The sequence below is a fragment of the Melitaea cinxia genome, chromosome 18, assembly GCF_905220565.1.
Source record: "Melitaea cinxia chromosome 18, ilMelCinx1.1, whole genome shotgun sequence".
Lineage (NCBI taxonomy): Eukaryota > Metazoa > Arthropoda > Insecta > Lepidoptera > Nymphalidae > Melitaea > Melitaea cinxia.
The window spans coordinates 15,415,938-15,427,773 of NC_059411.1; the positions used below are offsets into that span (position 1 = coordinate 15,415,938).

The 11,836-nt window shown below is 32.2% G+C and overlaps 1 protein-coding gene across 1 annotated transcript in view; it reads right to left on the reverse strand.

Moving 5' to 3' along the window:
- The window catches only part of LOC123662153 (protein turtle-like), a 107,090-nt gene extending 97,873 nt beyond the window's left edge, over positions 1-9,217 (reverse strand). The window contains exon 1 of the mRNA XM_045597037.1: positions 9,163-9,217. Within this exon, the coding sequence (XP_045452993.1) occupies positions 9,163-9,217 (55 nt within the window). The remainder of the gene's footprint in view (positions 1-9,162) is intronic.
- Positions 9,218-11,836: the final 2,619 nt, after the last annotated feature.

An 11,836-nucleotide genomic window follows, 5' to 3' on the forward strand; every position in this document is an offset into this window, starting at 1 on the left:
TCCTTGCAAGGTTTTGTTTTATAAATTAACAACTGAACCACAAAACTCAGCAACAAATAAACAATTGCAACTGATTTTTTTATGAAACAAAGTTTAACATTTTATTTTTTATATCATACTGCGCCATTTTCACAAAGGGCGCAATTTTTAGCTGCATATACGTTCGGATTTTAATATACTTTATAAAAATATTTATCGGGATCAAATATTTAAATGTTTGAATTTTAGTATATTACTAACGACCCGCCCCGGCTTTGCACGGGTGAAATGCTGATACTAAATATAAAATATAAAATAAATATCATCACATTAGAAAACTCTAAAACTATCCGTGTTCCTCTGTTATATTATGCATGTATCATACATATAAACCTTCCCCTGGAATTACTCTATTTACTAAAGAAAACCGCATCAAAATCCATTGCGTAGATTTAAAGATCTAAGCATACAAACAGTGGGAAGCGACTTTGTTTTAAACTGTGTAACGATTTTTTAATAATTTATCTCGAAAACTACAACTAATTCAGACGAATAGGTATTGGTAGCAGTGTTTTTAAAAATTATATTAAACACTAGCTGACCCGGCGAACTTCGTATCGCCTAACACAAACTTTATCGTATGGTATTAAAGTTCAAATTGACTTTTAAGTATTATCACAAATCTTTTGTATGGGAGTATAGAAAAGTGTTGTTTTTAGACTTTTTCAGGAAATTTAATTTTTTTTTTTTTTTTAGAATTTTTCTCTCCGTAAGAACCATTCTCGTACTTCAAGAAATATTTTAAAAAAAGAATTAGCGAAATCGGTCAAACCGTTCTCGAGTTTTGCGCTTAGCAACACATTCAGCGACTCATTTTTATATTATAGAAGATAATTTATGTGTATAAATAATTTAAAGTACATTTTCATCCATATTAAAATGTCTAGACACTCTAAAAATAAATATTGACCAGGGCTTCTTGACAAATCAAAATAAAAATGTCTCCGTTGATATGGTTTCTAAATATAGGGTATATTATCTTTATATATCTAAAGGTAAAAATTGAAGATAAAACTTGATGATAGTTTTGCTACTTTTGAAGCTGTAAATGTAAAAGTGTGATATTTAGTCTTTAAAGTAGGATAAGATCTGCATCTGATTCAGGAATCTATACAAATAAATAAAATTGGAGTGTCTTTTTGTAATATTAAAATAACCGCTTTTTACTAAATTCATATGCTAATCTCCGAAATGGCTGGACTGATTTTGACGGGATTTTCCCTAGCTGACGTAATAAGGAGTAACTAAGGCTACTTTCATTTTAGAAACCTATTTATTTTATAACTCGAACTAAACAATAACTTTTTTGTTAAATTGCACGCGAACGAAGTCGTTGGAACACCTAGTTTCGAAATAAGAATGGATAAAAGTTTGTTAAGGAATTTCGTGTCTTAAAAATAAAATTCACATTTCAGTTAATTTTAAAACTTTACCTCTTTAGGTATGGTATATAATTGTGTTTGCTCACAAACGAACAAACCGACTTCAATATACATCGACCAGTAAAACAACGTTGGTAGACGAAAAAACAATCAAGCAAATATGCATTATTAAAGGTAACTCAAAAAGTACTCGTACCTACTTGTAAGATATCGATTAAATTTAAATGGACCACATGATAAGCACTTTTCGATTAAAATCATCGAAATCAGTCCACCTCATCACCTTTCCTCCTGTGACAGCGTATACAGGTCCAAATATTGTGTTAACAAAAAAAAAAAAAAAAAATTGCTGGATAGATACGTAAATAGTTATAAAAATTTATGACGTAACACATTTAAAAAATGCAGTCGAATTCAGAACCGCCTCCTTTTATGAAGTCGGTTAGTAATGGAACTATAATTATGTAACTCACATTGAAATATATACAATCGTATTTTACTTTAAGGAAATCTGAACTTTTAAAACGTAGCTATACAATGCTTTTAGAAGCGATTCCTAAAGAAATCTAGTAACTTGAAGATATCACTTCTTGAATTATTCAACAAGCACTTTACTTAGAAACGAAAAACTTTTGTTGTAAGAGGAACATTTTAATTACAATACGATTAGTGACTTGAACGGTGCCTTCATTATGTTGAAATTTTCAGAATAATTTTAATAGTGAATGAGTGAATAGTAATAGTAAATGAGTCTGTGTGTAATTTAATATGTATTATTTATAAATATGTTTATCGAAAAAAAATGTAGCTATACCAGTCGGCTGTTACCTATAACACAAGTATTAAGTTGCTTACTTTAGGAACAGACGACCGTGTGTATTGTGTAGATATTTATTTATTTATTATTTATTAATAACTATTCTAAATTAAAATAATGTTATTTAGATTCATTAATATTTATTAAATATTCAATTAAATATTTTGTGAATATTTCGAGTGCCTACCTACAGGCAAAAAATTACTTTTCTTGTATGGGAGCCCCCCTTAATTTTTTTAATATTTGTTGTTATAGCGGCAACAGAAATACATAATTTCTGAAAATATCAACTGTCTAGCTATCGCGGTTCATGAGATACAGCCTGGTGGCAGACAGACGGGCGGACGGACGGACGAACGACAGACAGACAGCGAAGTCTTAATAAATATAGGCTCCCGTTTTTTACTCCTTCGATACGACCTTAAAAGGAAGGTGTCTTAACGTAATCGAAAATTCTTTTGTTAACAAAGAAAAAAAATTGCAAGATATTATTATATTATTTCGTAAATGTTACGATTTACATTTAAAAAAAAATATTATTATAACGTTATTGCAATAAAACAAGTGGTTTTATATTTATTTAAAATTATTTTTAATATTAGACTGTATAAAATATTTAATTTTGCAACCACTGCTTTCTTATTTATAAAAGGGGGAATAGGAACACTTCAGGACAGGAGTATGTGACGTCGTGTAAAAAGGATGCGGGTCATGAAAAGTAGTATATTTTCAAGTGTTAAATATCTAATAATTACATTTTTAGTATACCAACAACCGCTCTGGTGTACGTGCATGTAACATCATCAACACTGCACACGCGGCAGTACATCAGAGCAGCTGAATATTTTCTTATGGAAATAATATTTAATTACATTTTATCTCTATTGTTTTGTGGTGTACAAGACACATCTTACAATATCATAAAGAATTTACGATCAACATTTTTTTTTTAATCTTTAAGGGCTGGAAATGTTAACGACATTTCACCCTAAGGTGAATGATTAATAACTGAACCATCACTCACGCTTTATCGCGAAAAGGGCGTATACAGCAATGTAAACATATGTTGTAATATTTCCTGAAATATGCAGGAGCAAGAGGAAGGTGACGAAATGCTCAATGTTATGATTGATAGAGTAAAGTTTTCAAAAACATGCAGTAATAATGCCTGGTTCTAAACTAGAGGAATGATAAAATGTTCCTGTTTTTCTAGCATGAGATTCTTATGCGCTTTTTTGTCCACTCCGAGAAAAGAAGCGAAATAATAAGTTATATTATAATGAGTTTTATATATAGCTAGCTGACCCCGCAAACGTTGTTTTGCCATATATGTTATTAACCCCCTAATCCCACCCCTCTTATAACTAAGCTATATAAAAATAGATGTTGGCCGATTCTCAGACCTACCCGATATGCATACAAAATTTCATAAAAACAGTCCAGCCGTTTAGGAGGCGTATTGTAACTAACATTGTGACACGAGATTTTTACATATATAAGATTTTTCAATGAATTTTTTGTTGAATCACAATAAAATATAGCCTATGTCACTCCTGAATAGTGTAGCTTTCTGTTAGTGAAAGAATTTTCGTGATTGGATCAGTATTTGCGCAGGTTACCCCATACAAACAAAGTTAGAAACTTTACCCAACTTAAATAATTTGTCTGTTTGTTTCTTTAGTTAAGCGCGCTAATCTCAGGATCTACTAGCTCGAATTTAAAAATTATTTTTGTTTCTGGTAACCCATTAATTGTTACATACCAAGGTTATAGGATTTTTATCCAATTAACGCGTGTAAAGCCACGAGGCACATCTAGTAAAGTATACGATAAGCCTTACAATTTATGATACCAGGATAACTAAATGTCTACCAAGTTGTAAGGCTCTGGTGGGTGGGTGGAATGGAATAGAGTCTAAAGCGGGGGTTCCCAAACTTATTTTGTCTACTGCCCACTAAGAGAATAAATTATTTTATAGTGCCCCCTTTGAGCAATCTTTTAATGAATATTAGTTGATTTCACTAGTTGTAGTCGAGAGTCCTTATAGATTAAATAACAAATCGCCCCCCAAGCCTTTTTTTTTTCTAGGTCTCTTACCCCCCTTTAGTACTGCAGCGCCCACAAGGGGGCGTTATCGCCCACTTTGGGAAACACTGGTCCAAAGCGTTTGAAGTACGAAGTAAAGGGGAAAAAGCTGTGTGTGACCTTAGTTTCCGTTTACTATCAGGTGGAACCTAAGTGATAAAATTATGCAAATTTCTTCTATAAATTTGATTATTTAGCGATATTTTTATACTGATAGTCTGATAATATATATAAGTATTTGTTACAGGTAACAACGACGCTTTGAACAAAGCGTTACTAATGATATTCAACAGAAAGTGTTAACGCGTAATACTTTTTAATTTATAGACATTTTTAACTACAAGTTATATTTAAAACCCTTTGTGTATTCACCGTCTGGACTCGTGGAAGCGAAGTTGCCGACATATCATCATGTTTTTTATAACAATTGTAAACGAAATAAAAAAAGCAATCCACTACACTTTGGAGTTCCTTTTCTAATGAAATGTAAACACGCCTTCGCAAGCTTACACTCGTGAGCGCCTTTGTCTTCTGTCTGTAAAGAATATCAGGTAAGTGAGGTACACAAACTTACCATAGGTAAACTGTAATTATGCATGAATTAAATGAAAATCAAAATGAAAAAAATATTTATATTAGCACCAAAGAGATATTTTTACACACAGGGATTGATTCCCCCAATTATGTGCAGAAGGCACCGGAGAGAGATGGAGTCACTTTTCCATTAAAAACTAAATTACAAGAAAAATTTTACTAAGTGCTAATTCATACTTAAATATTCATACGTATACGTATGTGAATATCTGTGCATGTTTGTATACATGTGTTAGCCTAATTTTTTTTATTTTTAGAAGTTTTTCTCTCTGATCGTAATCTAAGGTTTTAAGCCATGTTGACAATTTATAGCTGCATTTACCAAGTGTCAATGGATATGGATTTATTGATGTTATTATACAGAAATGATGATATATATCTGTACTGACACAGGGCGAACTGTGTGTGAGAGCGTTTAGTGGTAAAAACAGTATACTTTCTTCTCTTCTTATTTATTATGTTGTAATCCGAAGAGATATGCATTCTTAAAATGGTTGAATGTAAAGTATTTAACTGATAATAACTTCAATGTTATGTATGTAACGGCTGGTGGCTGAATATTGACGTTTTTTTTTATACATAACCTTCAAAAGTGCTCTCTGTATTCGCTCCAACAATATTAAATAAGTTTTCGAGGCAGCACCTCATACTGTAATACAGTATGTAATGATTATCTGTGGTAAGGCGTAGTAGATCTGGTTCAATAGAATAAGCTTTGTAAATCTTCCAGAAACCAATTATTTATGTGGTAGCCAGTACAACCTATGATCTACCATGATAACTAGGTATTTAGTGACAAGTTCAGTTCAGTTCAGCATCTTGCAGTCCACTGCTGGACATAGGCCTCCCCAAGTTCGCGCCAGACATCCCGGTTTTCCGCAATCCTCATCCAGCCTACACCGGTAATCTTACGTAGATTGTCGGTCCTACGGGCCGGAGGACGTTCCACGTGCGTTTTCCAACACGCGGTCTCCACTCCAGGATACGTCTGCTCCAACGCCATCAGCCCTGTGACACAGGTAACCCACTGCCATTTTAACTTGCTAATTCTGTGTGCTATATCGGTTACTTTCGTTCTCCCGCGGATAGTCTCATTTTTAATCCTATCTTTGAAATTCTTTTAAAAACAAACTCTTTATCTACATATTGTAGGAGTATCTACTATACTCAATTACTATTAAAATATACTCAATTTATATTTAAAACACAAAATTCTTGATATATGCTCCTTGGAGACTATCTTATTACTGGGGTCGTCTATCCTTATTCCCCATTACACATGAGATCAACGTTTTAATAAAGTCGCATATGCGGCCGATTCAGGTCAACCTCTTAGCCGTATATAAAAAAAGTTCTCTTGCCAGCGTCGATGCTTATTTTCTTGATTATACTTTGAATTAAAAAAGACCTATTCATACTAAGTTTGTTATATTATTACTGCTTGTATATGAATTAAGTTGACTTAAGCTGTTCTTAGTAACTGTTGTAAAGCTAAAACAGTCTATTTATCTAGAATGGAAATATTTAAAGTAATTTTAGACAAAAATAGGCCGAATCGGTCGAACCATTCTCAAGTTATGCGCTTAGCAACGTTCATTTTTATTTATATAGATTCATACTCGTTCATTAATTACTTATATATACTCTTAAACTCTAGATATCTATATCCACAGAACTGAAATAGCATTTAAATGCATTATACAATCATACTACAATTATCATACAATCATACTACAATCATACTACGATCATACAATCATACTATTGCACAAAACCTTTTTTACTGAACAAAAGAAGTGCTAACCATTTTTTACAGTGTAGCGAATTAAGCTTTAAAGCTTAAAAGCTTTATTTTTACACAACAAAAATAATATAAATCCTCAAAACTATAAACGGTAACGGTAAATATAAATCCTCAAAACATCACTCTGGTAAACCTCATCAATCTACATAAGTGTAATGAAGAAATTTTTTGCTATGAACTGGATTTTTTCTAATGAAAATAATGATTTCATTTTTTTCTTAACTTTGCTATTAGTTCTATTGTAAAATTGGAAACTGATTTCTGTAGAAAATAAAAATAAAAATGAAAACTATAATTATGAATTCTACAAACGATAAAAAAACAGAATTCGATTTTCGTCAACAAGTAATACAACGTAGGTTATCGAAAAGAAAAAATAATCAAATACATACTCATTATTAAAGAAAACTTGATTATAGATAACTAGCGACCCGTCCCGGCTTTGCACGGGTGCAATACTGATACTAAATATACTACAGAATGTCTTATTTATAGTGTGAATCTAGCTTATAGCATGGTAATTAACATAATAACAACAACATTCAAATATGCGTCGTTAGATTACACGTTGTACAGAATGCGTCGAAGAAATAAAGGTTCACTGCTCGTTCCCCGTAGGTGATAGCGTGATAATATGTAGCCTATATGTTGACCCGACTTCTTAATAATATTCGTACCACATTTGAAATAAATCCATGCAGTACTTTTTGCGTTTATCCCGGACATACATACAAACAGAAAAACAGACAAAAATTCTAAAAACTATATTTTTGGCTTTGGTCTAAATCTAGATTAAATCAATGTAACTGTAACAACATGACAAGTATAACAATAATATATATATAGCTTTTGATTTAAAAAAAGAATAATAGCATCCGTACACCTAGTAAGAAGCTATAAGGTAATACACAAAAAATGCAATCAAATTGTGAACCTCCTCCACATTTTGAAGTCGGTAAAAAGTGTAAACGATTTTAGTAACTATTTAAACATTACTCAAATGCATTATTGAAAAAAAAAACTATAAGCTTTAAAAGTTCATGCAACTACGAATGTTCATCGACGGAACGGTTTAATATAATGTAAAACTTAGACTTGACATATTTTCTTATTAGTTCAAGAACAGAAATCAGAAATGCAAAGACAAATCTAATTGTAATAATATTTGAAAAATACTTAATTTTTTTTAACATTAATAAAAAAAATAAACCTATGTTTGAGATAAATATTTTAAAAAAACACGTTATCTATAATTAATTTTTTAAAATACTAAAAGAATAAAATAACAAAAAAAGAAAAATAATAAAAGATTTAAAAGAACTTCCATAGAGCTTCATAATAATTTGTTTGATTTTATTATTATTTAATACGAAAAGGCTAAGTAGGTCTCAATAAAGGATAACATTATTATCATCATCACTCACTTCAGCCTATCGCAGTCCACAGCTGGACATAGGCCTCCCCAAGTTCGCGCCAAACATTATGGCGCGAACTTATGTGTTTTGCCCATAGTCACCTCGCTAGGCAGGCGGGTTGGTGACCGCAGGGCTGGCTTTGTCTCACCGAAGACGCGGCTGCCCATCATCGGCCTGTGTATTTAAAAGCCAGCAGTTCGATGGTTATCCCGCCATTGGTAGGCTTTACAAGTTCCAAGGTGGTAGTGGAACTATATTACTCCTTAGTCACCTCTGTTATCCCTTAGTCGCCTATTACGACACCCACGGGAAGAGAGGGGTTGGCTATTCTTTACTGCCGTAACCATACAACAGATTATATATAGAACATTTTTATATATTGTGCTATCTCATAATAGTCTCCAAAGGGCTCACTTTGAAATTATTTACTTTGAGTACAATTTTAAATACAAAAATCAATATGTGAGGTGAGTTACGTATAATTATTCGCTATAATTTTATAAAAGTTTCCCATGGACGGTTTCAATAGACTAAATGCGATTAAAAATAGGAAATATGATATTTTAATTAATGGCGATACTTCAAAATTTATACAGACTTCATTCATACCAGAAAATGAGGCAAAAGTATTGACCACAAATAAAGTACTTGATTCATCGATGTAAATATCAAGGAGATATTGAATGAATACAACAAAATACATTCTCAACAACTATATGTTAAAATAAAATAAGTAAGAGTAAAATAATCTGCACTATAATTAAATAAAAAAAATAGTTTTTTTTTTCATTACTTACAAAAACAAACAAAAAAGTTCCATTTATTCAAATCGTTCAAAAAGGTATCAGTTTTAAAACTATTATTACTGAATAAAAAGAAAGCATTAAACAAGCATACAAGTTAAGTACAAGCTTACCAAATTAAAAAAATTACAAAAAAATTAAGTACAAGCTTAATAAATTATAACAAAAATTGTGCAAAGCACATTATAAAACTCTGCAATTTACTCGACTCTACAATACTTACTGGGCAAATCCAAATCGCTCATCAACTGCTCAGTTTCCACAAACCCTCGACTCATCGTTGACAAGGCAACCAGAATCACGAGGCACTGCATAAACACGCCTTTGCCCCATACAAAAATACCCTCCATAACACAACACAAATTTAAACCACCATAACGCAACAGTCACATTTCAAATATCCACGTCCTAGTAAATTTTAAATTAATAAGCCATATTTATAGTCAAATTTATTTATATGTCTATACTACAAAATTTAGTTGATAAAGTTTTGACTATAGATGCGACGCTACCTTTTTTTTTGTTAATGATCTGACGTAAAATTGCAGTTATCTGAACTTGTAATACCCTTAACAGTACGTTTGAACCGCGTGCGAGTGTTACAGCGTCGCGCGAGTAACTGATCAGTCGTTTGTAGTTGGATGCTGAAAGCGCTTTATAAACACGGTTATTTTAAATCGTTATTAATTCACTTCCAATTTAATCGCTTTTTACCTGGACTTTACGGTGTATAGAGATTTTCGTATGTCTTTATTTTAATATATTTATATTAATTGGATTAGGTTCTTGAGACTTTCTTCTAAAGAGGTGTTATATAGGTCTGAATAAATGTGTTAAAATAATTTCACATTATAAATATAGGCTTTGATTTTTTTTTTTTTTTTTTATAAAAAGCATACTATAATGTCAAATTATATATAAATATGACAAATATATTGTATAAGTTTATTTTAACTAAGACATCGATTTGTAAAATGGCGAACGAAAATCTTATAAAAAGGCACTTAATGTGTATTACGGGACAAACAAATTAAGTTCAATGAATTTACAAATTTTCGCGTTTTGTCACGTCACTGATTATCGCGAAGGTGACGGTAAGCAACGAAACTCGTCACGAACCGATATTATCCGTGATAATGCAATCAATACTGACGTGACGTGGATTAAAGCAAAAGCTTAGAGGTATAGCGACTGTATTAAATACCTTTTGAATTATTGTATACCAGTTGACTCGCGAACTTCGTACTGCCTTTCTTTCGTGAGAGGTATATTTACTGGTATTTTTAACTGACTGTAACAAACAGCGGAGGCTATTAATTAAATAATTATCATGCTAATATATATAACATAGCGTATAGCCTTAGCCGTATAACATTAGCCGTGTAGTGGGCCGAGTAGAATAGCACCACCCCCTTTCTTCCCGTGGGGGTCGTGAACGGCGACCGAAGGATAAACCTGGCCCAAAATCATCAGGTTCCTGGAGAAGGAAAACTTCATTTGAAACCAGGACTTGGGTCTCATTCAAGCATTCGTAGCATCTCTAAAATGCGAAAGACTCCTGCAGCCAAACTGGCTCCACACGTATCGACTCATCGTTCCTGTGGGTCGCAGAGCTTAGGCAACTCTGCGTTTTCCTGAAGAGTGACCTAGGTGACACAATGTCTGTCTGACACTGCCTAAATCGTCTGCAATAGACGAACTAAGGCCAGTGAGACATATATAACACTAGCGACCCGCTCCGGCTTCGCACGGGTATGAAATATAATTATAGCCTATGTCATTCACTGAAAAAATGAAAATCGATCCAGCAGTTTTGATTTATTCATTACTGTCCGTGGCCCGCGCGCGTTAACTTTAGAGTAAAAGCCGGCCGGAACCGCCGCAAACGCTACGTACCGCAATTTTTAAATCTGTAATATCTTCGAAAATATTCATTTAAATCATATGCTGTAAAGGGCCATATAGATCTATATTAAATCAACAATGTATTATATTTGTTAAAATCGCTTTGAAAATTAGCCATTATTTGTCGTAAAAAGTAAATGACAAAAAAAAATTATTGTGGGATATCCATAAGAGATAGACATATACCACAGCGAAGTTTTCTGTACACCTTTTCAATATGTACAATACTTAGTACATCATTTTGATAAATCTCTTAGGGTTAAGGCTGCGTTTGCAATGTAAACAGAAAAAAATGTAATCATTTACGACATCACATTAGAAACGTCAAAAATAAGAGTATTTTTCCACTATTTAATAGATGTTATTATACATATATACCTTCCTCTTCAATCACTTTATCTATTAAAAAAAACCGCATCAAAATCCGTTGCGTAGTTTTAAAGATTTAAGCATACATAGGGACATAGGGACAGAGAAAGCGACTTTGTTTTATACTATGTAGTGATACTACAACGACCTATATTTTTATATGCGTTATCTCATAATTTTATATTTGGTGTGTAATTTTGATAATTCGTTTTTAATTAAAAACTAATGCTTATCGTTTAGTTTCATTTAAATTTCAGCGAGATCTCACGAGTAATTTTAGAATTATCTCTTGTAATATGTGCTATAGTAGTCGATACAATTTGAAGTCAGTTTTTTCTTGTTGGTTTGCGAACCAACATAATTATTATTTTATTTTATTTATTTATTTAATACAAGCCTTATTTTATAAGCCAGTTGGCGCGGTTTGTCGTAACCCTGCTTGTTACGCGGGTTGCGATTTCGATTCCCGCCTGAGCCTGAGTGTAACATTTGTATTCATATATATACGTATTATATTGTATGTATATTTAAATAAAATAGTTATAACAGTCTGATGTTACCTGTAACACAAGCATTAAGTTACATTAAAAAAATATTTAGCTATACCAGTCGGCTGTTACCTA